The sequence below is a fragment of the Artemia franciscana genome, chromosome 11 (genome assembly GCF_032884065.1).
Source record: "Artemia franciscana chromosome 11, ASM3288406v1, whole genome shotgun sequence".
NCBI lineage: Eukaryota > Metazoa > Arthropoda > Branchiopoda > Anostraca > Artemiidae > Artemia > Artemia franciscana.
Genome location: NC_088873.1, coordinates 42,798,579 through 42,823,520, shown reverse-complemented (window position 1 = coordinate 42,823,520; position 24,942 = coordinate 42,798,579). Strand labels below are relative to the sequence as shown.

At 34.4% G+C, this 24,942-nt stretch overlaps 1 protein-coding gene across 1 annotated transcript in view; it reads right to left on the bottom strand.

Moving 5' to 3' along the window:
* Window positions 1–3,464: 3,464 nt before the first annotated feature.
* The window catches only part of LOC136033254 (transitional endoplasmic reticulum ATPase-like), a 70,465-nt gene continuing 48,987 nt past the window's right edge, over window positions 3,465–24,942 (bottom strand). Inside the window, exons 11-14 of the mRNA XM_065713995.1 lie at window positions 22,838–23,003; window positions 10,400–10,704; window positions 9,527–9,681; window positions 3,465–3,677 (exon numbers count right to left, since the gene is read on the bottom strand). Of these exons, the coding sequence (XP_065570067.1) occupies window positions 3,581–3,677; window positions 9,527–9,681; window positions 10,400–10,704; window positions 22,838–23,003 (723 nt within the window). The 3' untranslated portion in view covers window positions 3,465–3,580. The remainder of the gene's footprint in view (window positions 3,678–9,526; window positions 9,682–10,399; window positions 10,705–22,837; window positions 23,004–24,942) is intronic.

Genomic DNA, 24,942 nt, shown 5'->3' with positions numbered 1-24,942 from the left:
GGATAAAACAGCCCCCCAGAACCTAGAGGCAAGTGTTGTAAAATGTACCCTGGGGTATATAGTTTTGTGGAAGGGTTGGTCATATAAATTTCAAAGGGTTCGCATTCGATTGTAAATCAGTATGTTTAGTGCCCTTTTTAAGAGTCGAAAGTGATCGACGGGCGATTAGCCCCCTCCCCGAGACCCCTTTCTCCCAAATGCATCCAATCAAAATTTTGAGATAGCTATTTTGTTCAAAATAGTTTAAAGACCAAACAACAACAAATCCAGGTTCGACACAACCCCCCAGAGCCTGGGGGCAAGTGTTAATGGCAATGTCCCAGGGGCATTTAAGGTTTTATGTAAGGGATGGTAGCATAAACTTCAGATGGCTCATTTGATTGGAAATTGAAAGTTCTAGTTACCTTTTTGAGAGCCATCAAAAATGTTCGAAGGGCATCCACCTCCTCCCCCCACCTTTTTTTCCCAAATGCATCCGATAAAGATTTTGAGATAGTCATTTTGTTAAAGATTTTGAGATAGTCATAACCAAAATTCAAATTACTATAACTCAGGGGATGAGAAATCCTCCATAGCACCAGGGACAGGAATTGAAACTTATGTAAGCTGTAAGTTTTTAAGAATCGAAAGTGGTCAAAAAGTTATGACCCCCCTCCCTCTTTGTGCCTGTTTTCCCCGAATGAATCTTATCAAAACTCTGAAATAATCAGTTTGTTCAAAAAAGTCCGAAATTCGAACTTTTATAGCTTAGGGGTTGAGAAATCCTCCTTAGCCCCGGGGCAAGGATTGTAACTAATGTAATTTGCCCATTATTAGAATATAAGGTTTTTGAGAAATGGGTGGTCGTAGCAACTTTGGAGGGGGCTCATTCGATCGGAAATTGAAACTTCTAGCTGTTTTTTAAGACTCAAAAGTGATCAATGGGCAACTAGCCCATGGCCCACTTTCCCAAAATGAATCCAGTCAAAATTTTGAGATAGCCATTTTGTTCAAATTAGTCCAAAATCCAAATTACTATAACTCAGGGGATGAGAAATCCTCCATAGCACCAGGGACAGGAATTGAAACTTATGTAAGCTGTAAGTTTTTAAGAATCGAAAGTGGTCAAAACAGTTATGACCCCCCTCCCTCTTTGTGCCTGTTTTCCCCGAATGAATCTTATCAAAACTCTGAAATAATCAGTTTGTTCAAAAAAGTCCGAAATTCGAACTTTTATAGCTTAGGGGTTGAGAAATCCTCTCTAGCCCCGGGGCAAGGATTGTAACTAATGTAATTTGCCCATTATTAGAATATAAGGTTTTTGAGAAATGGGTGGTCGTAGCAACTTTGGAGGGGGCTCATTCGATCGGAAATTGAAACTTCTAGCTGCTTTTTAAGACTCAAAAGTGATCAATGGGCAACTAGCCCATGGCCCACTTTCCCAAAATGAATCCGGTCAAAATTTTGAGATAGCCATTTTGTTCGAAATAGTTCAAAGGCCAAATAACTATGCTTCCAGGGTTGACACTTATATTTGTTTCACTGCCAAAACAAATATGACAGTGAAAAGGGTATGAGAGAATTGATGCATATGCCAGAGGCTGCAATTTAGGTAAATTTAAGGTAAAACCTGGATTATTGTAGATCTTAGGATTACATTAACTGAATTACATTCAAAACTAAGGTAAAAATAAAAACCGTTTCACACACTAATGATTGCCAATAAGTGGTTCAACCACTTTGGGGTTGAGAGTGGCTATTTCTTCATTTACTGAAAAATATTTCAGGAACGCTGGCAGTGCTGTAATGGTTATATCGTTCGAAGTCAAAACGATAGGGATGCTTCACAGATTATTATTCTCTTACTTAGGTGGCTAAAAAGTTCTGCAGAATTATTTTATCTTTGATTATAATAATAGGGAAAACAGAATTCAAAGACAAGTGGGGATTGGATTAAGGATTGGTTGTTAGACCGCGGTCGTCTTCAGGGAGTAGTATAATAGTCTCCACTACTGTCAATTGTATGCTTACTGCCCATTTCTCTAACGGTAAGAGTATAAGGCCTACTGTGTATTTGGCGCTTTATAAAAGGAATTATGTTATAGATATTTTTTTTTTGTGTGTGTGTTACAACATTGAAAATAAAATGAAGCATAAATGAAATGAAAGGATATACTCCCATCGCCATATAATTACAAAAACAAGTCCCACTAGTTTGTTATTCGCGTTCCACGAGGCCAAAGTAATTAGTTACTTTCTTGCGCAGCTCCGATAAGTGATAATAGGTACATGGAATAACTTAAAGAGTTCTTCATTATAGAGTTTCATAATCCTCAAGTACTAAATTGTTCCTAATTGACTTTACTTTGCAGGTTTTTTTTTTCTTCATTAAAATTGTTCTTATTCATGATAAACCATTGTTCATTTTTACACAGTTTCCAAAGATTAACCGTTTTACCAAGAAGATGGTACTAGACACTGAATTTTGATATGCTTCAAAGTGGCCTTTATCTAAAGCCAAAGTGAAAAAATAGTAATGACCAAATGAGAGGCTAATTCCCATCGAAGAAAAAGAAGAACAAGAGCCAAGGGCTCATATGGCATGACGAGCCATATAGCACACATATAAGCTATATGAGCTCATATTGTGACGAGGTCAGAAGAGCCAACATTTCACAATATTATCGTGGTGATGTTTTTTTTTTGAGGCTACCATGATAAGCACAACTGCGCGGGATTTCTGCCTTTGAAGCTGAATAGCTTTATCTATAATATTTGATAGCTTTAAATCCATCACTTGATTTAGCTCTTCCTACGCTTTCTGGTCCATACTATAGCAAATTCAAGATTTAATCACCATAAAACGTGATCCAATCTGATATTTTTGGGGAAAGTGTTAGTCAAGGCCAGACATTTAAAAAATGTTTTGACATTAAACTAAAAATTAATACTAAAAATGGCAGAGTAAGGAAAAAAAAACATATAATAACTGTCTCTGTCAGGAATTGAACCTGCTCCATTCGGAGTAGAATACCCTAGCATTTCCACTGCGCTATGCAGGCTTGCAAAGAGACATTTTTAAAATACTCTTTTTAATTTTTCCGAATTAAACGTCCCTCCACCCCTCCCCCCACCAGATGGTCGAACCGGGGAAGCGACTTTTTCTAATTTGAGCTGGTCCGGCCCATGATACGCTGCCAATTTTCATCGTCCTAGTTTATCTGGAAGTTCCCGAACTAGCGAAACCAACACCGATAGACGGACGGACAGAAATTGCGATCACTAAATGGCACTTGATCTACGGGCAAATGCCATAAAAACGATCATAAAGGAACCAATTTGCCAGAAGCAACATAATAAAAATGAAGTTTGTCGAACTTCAAAGTGGCTTATGCCACAGAATAAAGTGAAAAAAAGACTTCAGACAAAAAGAAGTCAAAAGCAAAACAAGTAAAATTCTAAGCACATTCTTGAACACAAATATATCCACTTAATAAGCTCTATTGGAGGATGACTTATAATTATCTATGAACTGAAAAATCGCTCCTGCAGAAAAATACAAAAGAGGAGAAAAAACACAAGCATCATAAACAAAAAGACTTCAATCATACAGGTCTCCATCACCGTTGTCTTCAAAGTTGCCCTGACCAGAAGAACCAGTTGGCTGCCTCGCGCTGGCTCCACCACCAGCAGGAAACCTTGGATATAAAATGCAACAATCAAACAGGGAATTAAAAGGTGATGAATCGGCATTAAAATCCCAAAAAGAATCCAGAAGAAAGGAAAAGAACCAGTCCAAAATTTTGAGCCATACAGATGCTAAACAACTGAGAAAATCCAAAAAAGAAACGTTATTGGTTTTGACCTGAATGCACCTCATATCAGATAAAAGGAAAGTAAGTAAATTTTCGACGTTATTGTCTTTTTCCGAAACTAACTCTTTCTTCAAGAAGTGAAGCGAAATCCTAAATTATCAAACAAACATAAATGGATATAGTGAATTGGGTATATTAGAGGCTTACCTGAAGGCTAAAGATACTTAACACTAGAATTAATGAAAAGGTTGCAATAGGTGATTCTATTAGAGTTGAGTATAGTGATAAATTAGTGGTGGCAGGGTACATGATGGTGTAGTTATGTTCAGTTTTTTTAACCCCTTCTGAGGTTAATGTTAGTTATCATTATTTTTCAGTTGACTTGTTTGATTATCCCTCCTCCATATCGTAATGTGACATTTGGAGGTGATGTGTGTTTGTTGGTTTTTTGTTAATAGTTAATATGAAATAGATTAAATAAATAAAATATAATTTTTGTGGCAATAAATCAAAACAAAAAAGCAAATTCAATATTTCGTCAATGGAGGATTTTCACTATTTCCATTTGTATCAAATTATACTAATCAAAAAATATAGTTGTTACTTTTGAAACCGTACTAAAGACAAAACGCCTAAAATTTGGCCGAATTGCCGATTTTCTAATAATTTTCTTCTGAATCTATTGTATACACTATGATGATGCCATCTACGTATTGATCATATCTCTACATACCAAATCGTACCATGTCAGTCGTAATCGTATCAACCGTATTCTAGACCTATAAAGATTGCGCTGAAAGCTACACTGATAAAAGCATAAGTGGAAATGGATTTGATTTTCGTTGGAAAGGGCAAAATCAAAATACATACTACAGTCCAAAATTTTAATCTTTTTTCCGAGGAGGAGGAGGCTCTTCCAAATATTTAATTAGAATAAGCACTAAAATTAGTGATGGAACAATTTGCTAAGTGATCAAGACAATAAATATACTAGAAGTTTTTATACTGTGATTTTAAGTTTCGTTTCCTCCACAGTCAAAATATCCCGTCCCCACTCCCACCCTTGAAAAAAAATTAGACCCAGGTTTGGCTTTGGATGCAATTATGGAGAGTAAGAGTTATGCTACTATTTGAGCTGCAATTCTTGAGTTAAATTTGGCCAATATTTATTTATTTAATCTTCATGGGCGATTAACTTACATTTAATAATTAATCAAGATAATTACCAAAATAAGTGATGGAACCATTTTGAAATTCACGGAATTTGATTCTCCAGATTACCAATTGGAAAAAAAAAAACAATCTTTCACTATTCACGGTGATTGTGTTACTAAAAATTACAGTAATTTTTGTGCTTCAGTTCCAACTCCAAATACCTCCTTCTTCAAAAAAGCCTTACCACACATAGTTATTGAACCTATTCTATGAGCAAAATATCTACCCGTACAACACCCAAGGCAAAGATTTGATGTGGCTTCATAGGCGATTTTTAAAAGTAATTCTACCACCCACTCGTCACGATTTATTGACAGCCAATATGGCAAACACGCAGTAACACGATACGCTTGGATTAGATAGAAGACACCGCAGTGAGTATTTGAATAAAAGCATGACAATGCGCCCCCACTTGAATAGTCTCCCATCTGGGCTATTTCCAAAAACCTGCCTGCTAATTTCTTGACAAGAACGTTCAACAAACACAACTCGTGGAAAAAAATGGGTTGAAAGCTGAATAGTAGCAGAGCAGCCTGGTGCCATGAATGATGTTGCAAAAAATTACGAATGGAAAATTAATAAATGTCTTCTTTTATATTTCTTTTTCAAAGCTCAATTTTTTTCCATTACTTCCACACAACATAGTTGTTTCATGTTATAACTGCTCACCTGTTTGCTAATGGCATGCTAAATGAATTAAGATACATGTGAGAGCAGATATTTTCTACACTACAGTACCAATCTTTTTAAGCGTTTATTGTTAAGTTTTTTCTTCATTTTTACACATTTAGTTTCTTTTTCTTTGAAATAAAACAGTTCTCCAAAAAGAGGAGTCTTTATAATGACGCCCTAGCAATAGCCCTTCAATAGCCCTAGCAATAGCCAATGCCCTTCAGTCACCATAGCCTTTTGGTGGCATACGGCGTCTACCGAGGATAAAAACGAGGATAATGACATTCTGTACCAAAGTGTAAAATTAGGAAAGGAGCTCGATAACCGGGATGGGATACATGCCCCAAACTCAAAATTGCTAAATGGCGAGCCAAGTTGTGGTATCGCATATGGGTCGACTCAAATAAGTCTAGCCGTAGGACCCTGTTTCATCTTTTTCGAAGAACCAAGAAAGAATACAGTATGTTGGTTGACAGAGCAAAGATGGAAAATGCTGACCGAGTATCTAAAGAATCGATTAGTAATCCAAACTACATGTGGAAGTGTTTTAAAAAATCGCCTCCGGTAAGTCAACCTGCCTCAAGCATTAGTGAAGAAGAGTGAATTAAGCATTACAGTGGCTCTAAAAATTTAAAGCTGGGAAATGACAGTGAAACTAATTTGAAATGCAAATTACAGCCCCTTCTAAAAAAAAAGAAGCACATTCATAATTACTCCTGCGGATATAAAGTGTGCTATCTGTCAGTTAAAGCGCCGAAAAGCCCCTGGTTTCGATGGTATATCTACTGAACACCTCCAACACGGGTCTGACTTATTCTACCAGCATCATACCTTGTTATATCAGATGTGTATTCATTCTACAATAGGGCCACAGTCTTTTCATACTGGTATGGTTACTAATATACTGAAAAAAAGTAAAAAATGCAAACGAGTGCTCCGGTTACCGCTCAATAACAGTTTCTACCACGTTGAGTAAAGTGTTCGAACGTCTCATACTTTCAGAAATAGTATCCAAGTGCTCGCTAGATTACCGTCAGTTTGGTTTCCGTCGGAATTTGTGTTGTGCTTTTGCTCACAGGGTTCTTAAAAGAGTTATAGCTAAAGCGGAAATTTTGGGTTTGTCCCTATTTATATGCAGCGTAGACATATCATCGGCCTTTGACTCAGTAATTCAAGCGCAAGTATTAACAGAGTTGTTGGAGTGCGGATTTAACGCTTACGTTGTAGCAAGTCTTAAATACTGGTATGATAATTCTTTCATTAAGATTAAGTTAAATGGAGAAACTTTGTCACGACCAGTGAAATTTATAAGGGGTCTGAAACAAGGTTCAATACCTAGCCCCGTGCTGTTCAGTAGATTCACCTCATGTGTAACTAAAGATATTAATGATGGCTTTATAATTGATTTGTATGATTTGTGAAATTGATTTGTGCAAATTTCGGCAATTTTTTTTTAAGGGTTCAAGGGCTTGAAAATAGGAATTACTTTTCAATAAATCTTTTATTTATTTGCATACATCTGATATTTAGAAGGATCTTGTGCTTCAGAGCTCTTGTTTTAAATCCCGACCAGATCCGGTGACATTGTGGGAGTTAGAGGGGGAAACAGGAAATCTTGGAGAACGTGAAAATTGAGGTGTCTTTATCTTACGAATAGGTGATATCTTCGGAAAACGCGGATTCTTTTAGCTAATTGATTTGTGCGATTTTAGTCTATTGTGTTACGCTGCCGATGTACTTATGATAAATAGCAACCTCTCTACTCTCCAATGTCATCTAGACCACCTAACTCGTGAATATGATTTTTTATACTTAAGTGTGAACGCTAAGAAAACAGAGTTTTAATTTTTGGTTCCCGGTCATGCATACAAAATTCGACCCGAATTAGCCCCGCCGCTTCATATGTTGTTGTCTGTGGGGCAAAAGTATTTCCACAATAACAGCTGAAATGTCTGAGTATCACTTTCGGATGTAGCGTAACAAGCACTAGAACTCTTTTAGTAGGAAATATATCTAAGGCAATTAGACTCAGCTATGCCAAATTAGCTTCCGTTAAGTATATGTTTAACAGTGAAGTACTATCTAGACTGTATTCAGCTGTCACTCTGTCACACCTGGTGTATATCGTACCTTTATGGGAGTGGTTTACAGCGACAAAAAAGTTGAAGCTTCGTTCAGCTTATTGCAAGTACTTAAAATTTTTATTAAATTATAATTAAATATTGCAAGTACCTAAAATTTTAATAAGTATTCCGCTCCACGAAAGAAATTCCTCACTTCTAAACCGTTATGATATGAACGATCCTCTGGATATGATACCTGAGGTGGAAGAGTCGGCAAGGTCTAAGTCCCTTCATAAACTGGCAATTTTCTTACCTGTATATGTTTTGTATGAGTTATATGATTTATATGAGGCATTAAATTTTCATGTTTTGTAATAAATTATGTTTTGTATGAGGCATAAAATTTTCAACTTAATGTCATCAGTCGTCCCAAAGATATTGCTGATGCACCTTTTTGACAGACATTATGCCCATAGTGTGTTTATGATTTTGTTTAACATTCCGTGAAAGTGTAGATGCCATCATACCATCATACCGAAAGACAAGAAGATGCTGGCATACCGTCATACAAAAGATAAGAAGACGGAGCAATAATAAAAAAAAACAGAGAAAAAAACTAAACACTTGAAAACACATCGCAACACGATTCAGTTATTGGGGTCAGTATCTGGGGGGGGGGGCACGAGCTTTGAAGCTTTACTAACTGAATTACTGAATTACTAACTATGCCGCTCTACGAAAGAAATTCCTCATCGCTAAACCGTTTCAATATGCATGATCCTCTTAGAACTGCAATTTAGGATGGAGAAAGTTCATTTGATTTCTTCTTTTATATTTTAAAATTAAAATTTGTGATGGAGAAAATTCATTTAATTTCTTGTTTTTTAGCTAAAAACAAAAATTTAGGATGGGGAACATTTTTTGTTCAGAACGGAGAAAATGCAATTGATTTCTTCTTTTTTATCTTAAAACTAAAATTTAGAGTGGAGAAAATTCATATTACTCTTCCTTTTAAGCTCAAAGCTAAAAGGAAAAAGCGAATTTAAAACAGCCACAAATTAAACTCAAAATAATTGATTGATTCCTTTAATTCTGTGGACAATCAAGAAAGAAGAGAAAACATCTAAGTAACGAAAAGCTTAAATGAAGTTAGTTCCAATGTCTGTGGATTGTTGTAAGAGTCTGACTAAGCATTTCATATTTCCTTATCACCATCAGAGACGGAAACTCGAAAAGGCTTCAGAAAATAATACGGGAGGTTAATGCAAGATTTCCCTCTCACTCAACTGGACTATCTGCCTTGGCTTTTCTACAATTAGTCATGACTTGATGCCCACAACTATTCGATTTTAATCCAAAAATAGATTTTAATTCATATACAATCTTAATAACGCCAGATTTGCCTCTCACTCAATTGGAATTAAAAATGAATAGTTGTGGGCATCAAGTCATGGCTAATTGTAGAAAAAGCCAAGGCAGAATGTCCAATTGATTGAGAGGTAGATCTGGCATTAACAATTTCTACAATTAGCTACGACTATCAGATTTTAATTCAAAATCGAAAATTCATGCCTTTTTCGTCGAAAAAAAGCAAGCGTAACTTTGAAGAAGCCATGAAGTTTGCTCGATTGAAATTCAAGTCGCAATTTCAAGACATTTAGTTAGACTTAAATCGAGGATGCCAATTTGATGTTGATTACAAAATAAAAAAAAAGTGAATATACAACAGCCCCAAAACAGATTCAAAAGTTATGTAAAACATTAAAGTGACGAATATCTTACCTGAAGTTAGTTCCTATGCCTCGGGATTGTTGTAAAGTCTGACTAAACATTTCATATTTTCTGATGTCAGCATCAGAGACAGAGCGACGAGCGAACTTCATAGCTTCCTCGAAATGGCGTTTAGTTATTTCTGGCACAGGGTCCTCATCCTCCACCTACAATGAAAATACAAAATTAAAGAACCAAGGACAGTGTAATGAAATATGATTGTGTGAATCAGCTGAGTGAAGAATTACATCACAAAAATGGTTTGTATGTGAATTAAAATTGAATGTAATATAGAGTAATTGTTACTCTTAATTATTTAAATGTAATTATGTGCAATGTAATTACATAATTTGCATGTATTCACCTTTATCTGAATATTGATAAATGCGAGTACCTTTCCTTCGATTCTTCTTCTCCCTTTCTTTGTAAAAAATTGTCCGTCATTTCCAGGGCCTTATCCAGAAGTTTTTTTCTTCTGGGAGGGGGGGAGGGGGGTTACAAAAGAATTTATTCTCGCTTTTTTTTACAAAAAAAACTTTGAAAACACATATTAAAAATTTGTTTATATTCGTTTTTGTCAAGTTTTACGAGTTAAGTTTAAGTTGGTTTTTGTTAAGTTTATTAAGTTTTACGTTTCAGGGAGGGGCAGGCGGTCCAACCCTCTACCACCCAAAACCTCCCACTTAGTAAAATTTCCCAATGGCTTAGAAGCCCCCCCCCCTCGGAAAAAAACTCAGCGTACATACCTAGTGTAAATATTATCCACACACGTACACAGGGGTTCATTTCCCCCCTCCCACTAATAAATAATTAAGCATCGTCCTAGGAGAAAATTGTCCGTGAGGATACATAAGTCTCTCCAACAGAAAGGAAGAAGGGGATTACCTCCATATCCATGTCTGGATTCTGCTCCCTCTCTTTAGTCCTTCTAATATCTGCCTCGATAGATTCTCGAATTGCCATCTTGACAGCTCTTTGACAGATTTCCGTTAAATCAGCACCAGAAAATCCATTGGTACTGCGAGCTAGGAAAACCAAGTCGATATCAGGAGCAACAGGGGATTTGCGAAGGTTTGCCTTCAAGATGGCTTCACGGGACTTTTCGTCAGGGAGCGGAATGTAGATAAGCTGATCGAGACGACCTGGACGAAGTATAGCAGAGTCGATAATATCGGGTCGGTTGGTTGCACCTAAAAAAGATAAGAATGACGGGCGAAAGTAAGCACGAAGTAAAATCAAACATGTAAGAACTGAACTAGAAACATTTATATATATTTATATATATACATAATATATATATATATATATATATATATATATATATATATATATATATATATATATATATATATATATATATATATAAATATATATACATATATATATATATATATATATATATATATATATATATATATATATATATATATATATATATATATATATATATATATATATATATATATATATATATATATATATATATACTAGCTGTTGGGGTGGCGCTTCGCGCCACCCCAACACCTAGTTGGTGGGGGCGCTTCGCGCCCCCCCCCCAAGCCCCCCCGCGCGCGTAAGTCGTTACGCGCCATATTAGTTACGCGCCATTGTAGTTGTGTCCCTATGTCCCACCTGTGAATATAGATATATATATATATATATATATATATATATATATATATATATATATATATATATATATATATATATATATATATATATATATATATATATATGTATATATATATATATATATATATATATATATATATATATATATATATATATATATATATATATATATATATATATATATATATATATATGTTTTTAACTACGTAAAACTTGCGAATATACAACATTCTTTGCTGTCCCATTGTCTGTGCATATAAATAGATTGTCAGGTTTACCGACTCTTGAACATGCAACATATAATGGTCCATGGGAAAACAATCCGTATTCAGATCTATACCTCATGATTCTAATGATTGCCCTTGAGCTTTGTTGATGGTGATTGCTAATCGACCATTCCCTGAGTCGCCATCGTCATTTATATGTCCCCCTGTGCACCCCGGCGTCCCCTTTGTAGTTATGTCCCTGTGTCCCGGTCGTCATTTATATTCCCTGTGTCCCGGTCGTCATTTGTGTCCCGGTGTTCCAGTCTGTGATTTCTCTTTGAGTGTCCCGGGCGTCATTTATATTCCTTGTGTCCCGGTGTCCCGGTCGTCATTTATATCCCCCTGTGCCCCCCGGCGTCCCCATTGTAGTTGTGTCCCTGTGTCCCGGTCGTCATTTATATTCCCTGTGTCCCGGTCGTCATTTGTATCCCGGTGTCCCGGTCTGTATATACATTCGTTTTTTAGTTTTGTTTTTCTCCTTTATTTTTTTCCTTTTTTCTTTTTTTCTTTTTTAGTTTATTTAGATTTTTAGATTTTTTAGTTTTTTTATTAGTTTTTAGTTTTTTTGTAGTTTTTACCATTTTTTTAGTTTTTTTAGTTTTTTTTTTTTTACTTATGTCCTGGTCGTCATTTATACTCCCTGTGTCCCGGTCGTCATTTGTGTCTCGGTGCTTTGTTGATTGCTAATTTATATTATATCTATATTTATATTTTTTATATTTATTAATATTTTTTTAGTTTTCTTTTTCTCTTATTTTTCAGTTTTTTCCTTTTTTTTAGTTTTTTCTTTTTTAGTTTTCAGTTTTTTTTTGTTTTTTACCTTTTTTTAGTTTTTTTTAGTTTTTTAGCTTTTTTAGTTTTTTTTATTAGTTTTTAGTTTTTTTTTAGTTTTTGCCTTTTTTTAGTTTTTTCAGTTTTTTTTAGTTTTTAGTTTTTTACCTTTTTTTAGTTTTTTTTAGTTTTTTAGCTTTTTTAGTTTTTTTTCTTTTTAGTTTTTTTTGTAGTTTTTACCTTTTTTAGTTTTTTTTCTTCTTTTGTATTAGTGTGAAATAATTCAGACGTCATATGCGGACAAACACGACGTCACTCGACAGACAGACAGACAGACATAACCCACAAACAACTTATTTTTATATATATTTATTCATATTTTTTTAGTTTTCTTTTTCTCTTTTATTTTTCAGTTTTTTCCTTTTTTTTAGTTTTTTTCTTTTTTAGTTTTTAGTTTTTTTAGTTTTTTACCTTTTTTTAGTTTTTTTTAGTTTTTTAGCTTTTTTAGTTTTTTTATTAGTTTTTATTTTTTTTTGTAGTTTTTGCCTTTTTTTATTTTTTTCAGTTTTTTTTTAGTTATTAGATTTTTACCTTTTTTTAGTTTTTTTTTAGTTTTTTAGCTTTTTTAGTTTTTTTTTCTTTTTAGTTTTTTTTGTAGTTTTTACCTTTTTTAGTTTTTTTTCTTCTTTTGTATTAGTGTGAAATAATTCAGACGTCATATGCGGACAAACATGACGTCACCTGATCCACAGATCCACACACAGACAACTTATTTTTATATATATAGATATATATATATATATGCATATATATATATATATATATACATATATATATATATATATATATATATATATATATATATATATATATATATATATATATATATATATATATATATATATGTATATATATGTATATATATATATATATATATATATATATATATATATATATATATATATATATATATATATACATATATATATATATATATATATATATATATATATATATATATATATATATATACTAGCTGTTGGGGTGGCGCTTCACGCCACCCCAACACCTAGTTGGTGGGGCGCTTCGCGCCCCCCCAAGCCCTCCCGCGCGCGTAAGTCGTTACGCGCCATATTAGTTATGCGCCATTGTAGTTGTGTCCCTGTGTCCCACCTGTGAATATAGATAGATTTATATATGTGTTTCAAACTACGTAAAAATTGCGAATAAACAACATTCTTGGCTTTCCCATTGTCTGTGCATATACAAAGCCGTATGTACTAATAATGACGTCATATGCAAACGCTCTTTTTACAAACAAACAAACATGCATCCACACAACTCGTTTTTATATAGATAGATAGATAGATAGATACAATACAAATTAACTGCGTTAAACTTGCGAATATACAACATTCTTCGCTGTCCGATTGTCGCTGCATATAAATACATTGTCAGGTTTACCGACCCTCGAACATGCAACGTACAATTGTCCATGGGAAAAACAATCAGTATTAAGATCTATACCACATTTTTCTAATGATTGACCTTAAGCTTTGTTAATGGTGATTGCAAATGCTAATCGAATTGGGAATTGCAATCTTTTAAATTGAAAAAGCAGATCCGTTGGAATCATGGGAATGCGAGGAATAAGAACAGCCTCACCCTCATAAGGCCCTGTCAAGATTGTGGCCTCTATTAGGTTTTCCATTGTTTTTTTTTACGGCAAGTCGCGTGCCATTGCAAAGCTTTGGTGGGTTGATATTTCTTAAAAGTATTATTGGTACGCCTATTTTTAGTTGTAGCACCTGTGGTGGAAACCCTGAAGGATCTATGGAATTTAAAAATTCAGATGGATAATTAACCGCTTCATTTGGTTCCAAAACTGTGTCGACTGACTTGTAAAGGACTGCCTGGTCTCGAATCTTGGTCAAAACAATATTGTTGATTTCGTGGACGTCTATATTTTTGGGTGCGAGAATCGCTCTTTCACTTAGCCATTTATTATTTTTATAATTTTTTAGAATATTCGGAAATACTTTTTCAATCAATTCATTTTTGGACGTCACTAAATTACAGAAATCAGCAGGTAGTTGTATACGTCCTGAAATTGAGTCTACTGTTTGACCAGAGTCATCGTTTTGCAATCGGACACGCATATTTGTAGTTAATTTTAATATTTTTACGTGTGCCCATAAATTAGAATTTTTTAGGCAAGCATTCATTTCGTCTGCAGGAGTTAAACTACGTAAAAATTGCGAATATACAACATTCTTGGCTTTCCCATTGTCTCTGCATATACAAAGCCGTATGTACTAATAATGACATCATATGCAAACGCTCTTTTTACAAACAAACAAACATGCATACACACAACTCGTTTTTATATAGATAGATAGATAGATAGATACAATACAAATTAACTGCGTAAAACTTGCGAATATACAACATTCTTCGCTGTCCAATTGTCGCTGCATATAAATAGATTGTCAGGTTTACCGACCCTCGAACATGCAACGTACAATTGTCCATGGGAAAAACAATCAGTATTAAGATCTATACCACATTTTTCTAATGATTGACCTTGAGCTTTGTTAATGGTGATTGCAAATGCTAATCGAATTGGGAATTGCAATCTTTTAAATTGAAAAGGCAGATCCGTTGGAATCATGGGAATGCGAGGAATAAGAACAGCCTCACCCTCAAAAGGCCCTGTCAAGATTGTGGCCTCTATTAGGTTTTCCATTGTTTTTTTTACGGCAAGTCGAGTGCCATTGCAAAGCTTTGGTGGGTTTATATTTCTTAAAAGTATTATTGGTACGCCTATTTTTAGTTGTAGCACGTGTGGTGGAAACCCTGAAAGATCTATGGAATTTAAAAATTCAGATGGATAATTAACCGCTTCATTTGGTTCCAAAACTGTGTCGACTGACTTGTAAAGGACTGCCTGGTCTCGAATCTTGGTCAAAACAATATTGTTGATTTCGTGGACGTCTATATTTTTGGGTGCGAGAATCGCTCTTTCACTTAGCCATTTATTATTTTTATAATTTTTTAGAATATTCGGAAATACTTTTTCAATCAATTCATTTTTGGACGTCACTAAATTACAGAAATCAGCAGGTAGTTGTATACGTCCTGAAATTGAGTCTACTGTTTGACCAGAGTCATCGTTTTGCAATCGGACACGCATATTTGTAGTTAATTTTAATATTTTTACGTGTGCCCATAAATTAGAATTTTTCAGGCAAGCATTCATTCGTCTTCAATGGCTCTGGTGGTGCAGCCAATAGAGGAAGTTTAACTTTTCCTGAGGCGCAACACATTCCCATTGTTTCACCATTGAATTTCAAGGCCTTGCAATAGGGACAAATTTTAGACATTGTCCCGATTTGAACACATCTACTCAAGCTATAATCATCGACTGGGTTGTACCTGAATGCCAGGCGATAACTTTCAGGTTGCTCTGATTCCTCGGCACGCTTTCTTTTCTTACTTTCTCTATCAGCAGCAAGCCTGATTTCTTGCTGTTCTTGTGATTCCTCGGCACGCTTTCTTTTCTTACTTTCTCTATCAGCAGCAAGCCTGATTTCTTCCTGTTCTTGTAATTCCTCGGCACGCCTTCTTTTTTCACTTTCTCTTTTAGCAGCAAGTCTGCTTCCGCGTTGCTCTGGTAGTTCCTCGGCACGCTTTCTGTTCTTTTTTTCTCTATCAGCCTCAAGCCTGTTTCCTTGCTGTTCTTTTGATTCCTCGGCACGCTTTCTGTTCTTTTTTTCTCTATCAGCCTCAAGCCTGTTTCCTTGCTGTTCTTTTGATTCCTCGGCACGCTTTCTGTTCTTTCTTTCTCTATCAGCCTCAAGCCTGTTTCCTGGCTGTTCTTTTGATTCCTCGGCACGCTTTCTGTTCTTTCTTTCTCTATCAGCCTCAAGCCTGTTTCCTTGCTGTTCTTTTGATTCCTCGGCACGCTTTCTTTTCTGACTTTCTCTATCAGCAGCAAGTTTTTTGGCATAAACTCTTTGAGCATCTTCATCGGCTTTTGCCATGGTAAGTTCATCAGTCATTGTAAACTTAAACATTAATAGATTTCTACGTGAACATATGTCTTAAATATCTTGAATGACGTCACCGTCAAAGCAAAAATGACGACAACTAATTTCATGACGTCAGTCAACACAGAAACATGACGTCACCTGATCCACAGACAGACACACAGACAGACAGAAAAAAAAAACTAAAAAAGCTAAAAAACTAAAAAAACTAAAAAAAGGTAAAAATCTAATAACTAAAAAAAAACTGAAAAAAATAAAAAAAAGGCAAAAACTACAAAAAAAATAAAAACTAATAAAAAAACTAAAAAAGCTAAAAAACTAAAAAAACTAAAAAAAAACTAAAAAAAGGTAAAAAACTAAAAAAAAACTAAAAACTAAAAAAGAAAAAAACTAAAAAAAAGGAAAAAACTGAAAAATAAAAGAGAAAAAGAAAACTAAAAAAATATGAATAAATATATATAAAAATAAGTTGTTTGTGGGTTATGTCTGTCTGTCTGTCTGTCGAGTGACGTCGTGTTTGTCCGCATATGACGTCTGAACTATTTCACACTAATACAAAAGAAGAAAAAAACTAAAAAAGGTAAAAACTACAAAAAAAACTAAAAAGAAAAAAAACTAAAAAAGCTAAAAAACTAAAAAAAACTAAAAAAAGGTAAAAAACTAAAAACTAAAAAAAACTAAAAAAAGGCAAAAACTAAAAAAAAACTAAAAACTAATAAAAAAACTAAAAAAGCTAAAAAACTAAAAAAACTAAAAAAGGTAAAAAACAAAAAAAAAACTAAAAACTAAAAAAGAAAAAACTAAAAAAAAGGAAAAAACTGAAAAATAAGAGAAAAAGAAAACTAAAAAAATATTAATAAATATAAAAAAGTAAAAAAATGGTAAAAACTACAAAAAAACTAAAAACTAATAAAAAAACTAAAAAATCTAAAAATCTAAATAAACTAAAAAAGAAAAAAAAGAAAAAAGGAAAAAAATAAAGGAGAAAAACAAAACTAAAAAACGAATGTATATACAGACCGGGACACCGGGATACAAATGACGACCGGGACATAGGGAATATAAATGACGACCGGGACACAGGGACACAACTACAATGGGGACGCCGGGGGGCACAGGGGGATATAAATGACGACCGGGACACCGGGACACAAGGAATATAAATGACGCCCGGGACACTCAAAGAGAAATCACAGACTGGAACACCGGGACACAAATGACGACCGGGACACAGGGAATATAAATGACGACCGGGACACAGGGAATATAAATGACGACCGGGACACAGGGACATAACTACAAAGGGAACGCCGGGGTGCACAGGGGGATATATAAATGACGATGGCGACTCAGGGAATGGTCGATTAGCAATCACCATCAACAAAGCTCAAGTGCAATCATTAGAATCATGAGGTATAGATCTGAATACGGATTGTTTTCCCATGGACCATTATATGTTGCATGTTCAAGAGTCGGTAAACCTGACAATCTATTTATATGCACAGACAATGGGACAGCAAAGAATGTTGTATATTCGCAAGTTTTACGTAGTTAAAAACATATATATATATATATATATATATATATATATATATATATATATATATATATATATATATATATATATATATATATATATATACTAGCTGTTGGATGTTGTTGGATTATTATGTTGCATGTTCAAGAGTTGGTAAACCTGCCAATCTATTTATATGGACAGACAATGGGACAGCAAAGAATGTTGTATATTCGCAAGTTTTACGTAGTTAAAAATATATATATATATCTATCCATATTCACAGGTGGGACACAGGGACACAACTACAATGGCGCGTAACTAATATGGCGCGTAACGACTTACGCGTGCGGGGGGGCTTGGGGGGGGCGCCGAAGCGCCCCCACTAACTAGGTGTTGGGGTGGCGCGAAGCGCCACCCCAACAGCTAGTATATATATCTATATATATAAAAATAAGTTGTCTATGTGTGTGTGTGTCGAGTGACGTCATGTTTGTGTGTCGACTGACGTCATGTTTGTCGAGTGACGTCATTATAAGGATTGAGCTGTATGCGTCATGAAGTTGTTTGTCGACTGACGTCATGTTTGTCAACTAATGAAATTACACACCGGGACAGAAAATGACGACCGGGACACAGGGAATATAAATGACGACCGGGAACCTCAAAGAGTAATTACAGGCTGGGACACCAGGACACAAATCACGACCGGGACACAGGGAATATAAATGACGACCGGGACACAGGGACAAAATTACAACGGGGACGCCGGGGGCACAGGCGGGATATATAAATGACGACCGGGACACAGGGATTGTTCGAATAGAAATTACAGACCGGGACACCGGGACACAAATGACGACCGGGACACCGGGACAGAGGGAATATAAATGACGACCGAGACACTCAAAGAGAAATTACAAACTGGGACACCGGGACACAGGGAATATAAATGACGACAGGGACACATCATTAGAATAATGAGGCATAGATCTGAATACGGATTGTTTTTCCCATGGACAATTATATGTTGCATGTTCAAGAGTCAGTAAACCTGACAATCTATTTATATGCACAGACAATGGGACAGCGAAGAATTTTGTATATTCGCATGTTTTACGTAGTTAAAAACATATATATATAAATATATATATATATAAAATATATATATATATAAAAATATATATATATATATATATATATATATATATATATATATATATATATATATATATATATATATATATATATATATATATATATATATATATATATATATATATATATATATATATATATATATCTATTCACAGGTAGGACACAGGGACACAACTACAATGGCGCGTAACGACTTACGCGCGCGGGGGGGCTTGGGGGGGGGGGGGCGAAGCGCCCCATCAACTAGGTGTTATAGTATATATATATATATATATATATATATATATATATATATATATATATATATATATATATATATATATATATATATATAGTGAAAAAAGAAATCACCAATGCAACAGCACAAACACAGAAACACACGCCCACCACACAACCGAACATAAACAATATAAAATATAAAAAAATAACAAAGAATATATAATAAACAATAAACATGAATAATGAGTAATATATATCTATATATATAAAAATAAGTTGTCTGTGTGTGTGTGTGTCGAGTGACGTCATGTTTGTGTGTCGACTGACGTCATGTTTGTCGACTGACGTCATTATAAGGATTGAGCTGTATGCGTCATGAAGTTGTTTGTCGACTGACGTCATGTTTGTCAACTGATGAAATTACATACCGGGACACAGGGAATATAAATGACGACCGGGAACCTCAAAGAGTAATTACAGACTGGGGCACCCGGACACAAATCACGACCGGGACACAGGGACACAACTACAACGGGGACGCCGGGGGCACAGGCGGGATATATAAATGACGACCAGGACACAGGGATTGTTCGAATAGAAATTACAGACCGGGACACCGGGACACAAATGACGACCGGGACAACGGGACACAGGGAATATAAATGACGACCGGGACACTCAAAGAGAAATTACAAACTGGGACACCGGGACACAGGGAATATAAATGACGACAGGGACACATCATTAGAATAATGAGGCATAGATCTGAATACGGATTGTTTTTCCCATGGACAATTATATGTTGCATGTTCAAGAGTCAGTAAACCTGACAATCTATTTATATGCACAGACAATGGGACAGCGAAGAATGTTGTATATTCGCATGTTTTACGTAGTTAAAAACATATATATATATATATATATATATATATATATATATATATATATATATATATATATATATATATATATATATATATATATATATATATATATATATATATATATATATATATATATATATATATATATATATATATATATATATATATATATATATATATATATATATATATATATATATCTCTCTATTCACAGGTGGTGCGAAGCACCACCCCAACAGCTAGTATATATATATATATATATATATATATATATATATATATATATATATATATATATATATATATATATATATATATATATATATATATAGTGAAAAAACAAATCACCAATGCAACAGCACAAACACAGAAACACACGCCCACCACACAACCGAACATAAACAATATAAAATATAAAAAAAAACAAAGAATATATAATAAACAATAAACATGAATAATGAGTAATATATATAAAAAATAAATAAAAACAGAAGGAGAAAGGAAGACTGTTTCCCTACTTTAGTATCTAATATAGATAAGTACTTGTACGAAACCTTAACCCCACTCATCCATCCAATTACACAGGGTGAATCCAATTGCATAGAATATGGAAAACCTTTAAGAGACTAAAATTCAGCTCGACTCCAAAAAAACTAACGCCATCAAGTGTTGATCGGTCAAAATCTTAAAAAAGTTTTATCTGCATTTATTTTTTTTATTTCCCATTAGGCTGAAAAAGAACCATTTCTGTCTCTCTGAAAAAGTGACCCGATAGCCCAAGGCTCTATGTTAGGTTATGTAAATTAGGAGCAAAATTTTGTCCGTAATGTAGGCGGTGCCAAGTAGGTTTGATCTCTACACAGAGATGTAATTTATATAAGCTTACATTACAATATGGAAAAATCAATATATTAACAATAAAATGATATTTTTTGGATAAACAGTTAATAAATTTTGAAAACTAATACACTTTTCGGAGGAACTTGAATCTCCAACTCCCTTCCAAATTCTAATTCTTAAATAGTTTGCTTAAGACGATTATGATGATCTTAGATGATCAAGATGTTATTATGGAGTTTTACATTGGCGTTTTGTGAAAGGACTTAAGTTTAAGTGTGAGAGGTTATACTTAACGTAACATAACTTAATACGTAATATGCTCTATATTACGTTAATATAACGTAATATAGCACAGAAATAAGGTATAAAGCATGAAAGCTGCTTAGGAAACCACTGTTTATTTATTATTTTTTTTTATTTGTTTATTTATTTTTTTTTTTTTTTTAATCCTGCAAGGAGACGATGCAGAGTTGAATAAATTTTGAACATAAACCCTAATAAACCGAAATCATTATCTTACAAATAATGTTTTGGTATATTGAGACGCTGAAACATTATTTGGATGGAATTCTTCTGAAAATAGGTGACTTAATTTACTTTTAAACTATTTTTCATTGATTACAAAATAACTAGGAAGAGACTAGTATGCAGAGTATAGGTTAGTTAACAAAACCGTTACCCGTGTGAAAGGGCTTGTTTAAGTGTGAGAGGTTATACTAAACGTAATATAACTTAACCACTTAACATATAAAATTACGCACGGACCGTGAAAGATGCATAAAAAATAATATTGAGCCTTGAATTTTTTTATTCCTGCTAGGTAACAATGTAGTGTCAAAGGGCCCCTTAGATGGTGTGAGGAAGAATTTTTCTATGAAAGTACAAAGAATTTTTTTTCAAAATCTAGGGGGAAGGGAAGAGCTATTTTACTTCCATTTATAACTGAAAATACCCGATCAAAATATTTAAAAAAACCTACGGGGAGAGGGTCAATTGCCTCCCTACCCCTTTCAATTGGCACTCATGGCAGTGTGAGTAGCAGTCGTAGATTCTAAATCCTACTAAAACCATGCTGAAGTGCTAAAGTCTTCTCTCTTATCAATTCGACCTTAATCAGCTACCCTTTAATCAGAACTTTCGCTGGTGACCAGGTCTCCGGTGACCTGGTTTCACGACACGAGTCTTCTAATTTTCTCTAGTCTATATCACCAAATTAAACATTAATTTTCCATTTTCATTAATACAGTCAACCCTTTTTATCTGGATAATTGTTATTAAACAGACGAAGAGTCTGTCAAATGAGAGGTATAAAAAGGAGAAAAAAAAAATCTTAGCCGACACTTTTTGAGAAGACCATAGAAAAATATATTTTACCCCTTCTCCCAAGATTACCCCCCTCCCCCCCCCCAAAAAAAAAAAATACAGGAAAAGGGGGGTTTCAGAATCTAGCGGGGAGAGGCATTGTTTTTCTTAGGTAAAAACATTAAAGGAAAGATGTTTTTCAAAATTGACCAGCACCTCATTGGCAGGGAAAAACTTAAAGCTCAAAATCTGACCCCTCCCCTCATTGGCGCCCCTGCGTCGAAGATTTAAAAAACTGCACCGGTCCAATTCCTCGGGTTACTCCCAGTTTTGCCACACAAATTCAAAGAATTAGGAAATACCAAACATAAAGACTTCCTCTATATTACATCTTACTACAGCTACCCCTGGCAACCCATCCATGGCAACAATTGGTGGGTAAAATATTAATGATGTGATTCTTTGTCTCTTATTAGGACAAAAATTGGAGCAAAGATTACCTAATTTTTATCTCACAACTCACAAATTATTATTCCCCTTTTCTTTACAAAACTCAATGCTTCTAAAATTGATGAAAAACAATAATTAAAGTAACAGGTCCTTCAAAAGGTCAAAGGCTTGAAGACCCTGTTACTATTGGGATGGTCTTAACTATTCCCTGGGAAGATAGATGTAAAAATACTTACCAATAATAAATACATTCTTCTTTGCCCCCATTCCATCCATTTCTGTCAGGATTTGGTTGATGACTCGGTCAGCGGCACCTCCTGCATCACCCTGAGAGCCACCTCGAGCTTTTGCAATTGAATCTAACTCATCGAAGAACAAAACACACGGCGCCGCAGAACGAGCCTATTAAAAAAAAAAGATTTCGAGCATAAATAAATCAACTTAAGGCTATTCTTACAGGGACAAATTCATTTTTTTTCTCATGATTATTCTTGATCAATAAAATAGAAAACAATAAACAAAGCTTTATTACAAATAATTTTTCTTATATCATTATGAGTAAGAATTTTCATAGAGACAAAGTTTTGTCGTTTTAATATAGCACAAATTTTCACAAAGTAAATATATTGACTAAAACAGGGACTTAATAATTTCACAGCAGTTAATTTTGCGTATTTTGTAAAGAATTCCCGTTGTCTGGATGGATATTTTGGTTAATACGAAGTGCCATAAAAAACATTTCGAGTGTAAATACAATCAACTTAAGGCTATTCTTACAAGAACAAATTCGTTTTTTTCGCATGGTCATTCTTGATTAATAAAATAGAAAACAATAAACAATGCTTTATTACAATTAATTTTTCTTATATCATTATTACAAGTAAAAATTTTCATAGAGACAAAGTTTTATCGTTTTAATATAGCGCAAGTTCTCGCAAAGCAAATATATTGACTGATACAGGGACTTAATAATTTCACAGCAGTCAATTTCGCGTACTTTGCAAAGAATTCCCCGTAGTCTGGATGGATATTTTGTAAAAAAAAAAATCTCATTCATAAAAAACTACAATTTTAAATTTTCCCTTTAAAAGCCACTTATGTTGGAGTCCAACAAAGCCAGAAAGGCTCTCCTAGTATGGCTGAGGAACAAGTTAGTTATCATTAAGTCTAACAAAATTTAATGCTGAAATCACTTGATTTAGAAAATTTACTGACTGTTTTTTCAATATTACGGTTAGGCAATGAGCAGAACAAATTCAAACGGAAATATATCTGAACTTTCGCATAAACAAGAGTTGAAACCCACAATGGCAATAAGGGATTGCTAAGGCGTCGTCAGAACACACTTCCATAACGTATTCCCATTTGATACATTTCAAAGAATCTGTCCATTTTATCAGTTATTTAGTAAGCTGCCTAGAATCATTCCAAAGCCCCCCCCCTACATTATAAAAAAACGCTGGCCTAGAAAATTTACTTTTTGCACAAGAAAATACACGATCTAAAAGACTCACAAGGAATGTTATACGGATCAGTAGCTGATTATATAGATAAGTACAAGATTCTTGGCTGTTCCGTACCTTATTGTAAAGCTGTCTCTGTGGAAATAGAACTAACCACCCACCAACTGACAATATTGAGGAATACGTTCCACAAAATTCACTTTTAGCATACTTCCCTCTACGTTCAGACCTCTGTACAACTCTATGGCCTCAGATACTAATTTTTATAATGGAATTACCAAATCTAGATGCACCATCCACTTATCGGGCATTTCTGTTCTGGTGCTAAAATCTGGCGCTTTGTCAATAGCGAGTTTATATGGTACGAGTTTATATGGTGCTGTGATTTAGTAACTTTGTCTTTATTTGGTGTTTTCGGGCGACTGTTCTGATGCTGGAAGTTTCACAAAACAAAAATTATCATCCACATGGTTGTCATTTGCGTGCCATGCGGTTGCCAGATTTCCTTCACGTGGACGTAAAGCTGACAATATCAGTGGTTTCATCAAACTGTATCGCTATCAAGTTTTAAAATTAGGTTTTAAAACTTCAATGCTGCTTGTAATAGTAAGTTATCAGACATTTCTGCTATTCGCTTCCTCGCGGCAGTAGTTTGATAGGGGGTAGGTTATCGTCTGAAGGTCAGAACTAACAAAACAAGAGAGAAAAAAAAACCTCAGTTTTTCAAATACCTTTCAGTACACTAATTTCACCTTTTCTCTCACATCATGGGGGTTTATTGGCGACAATCGATGTTATGGCAGTAAAGTAATATAATTTTTGTGTGTGTGTGTGTGGTTTATATACCCATTAACGATTCATCAAGACTTTTCCGAATA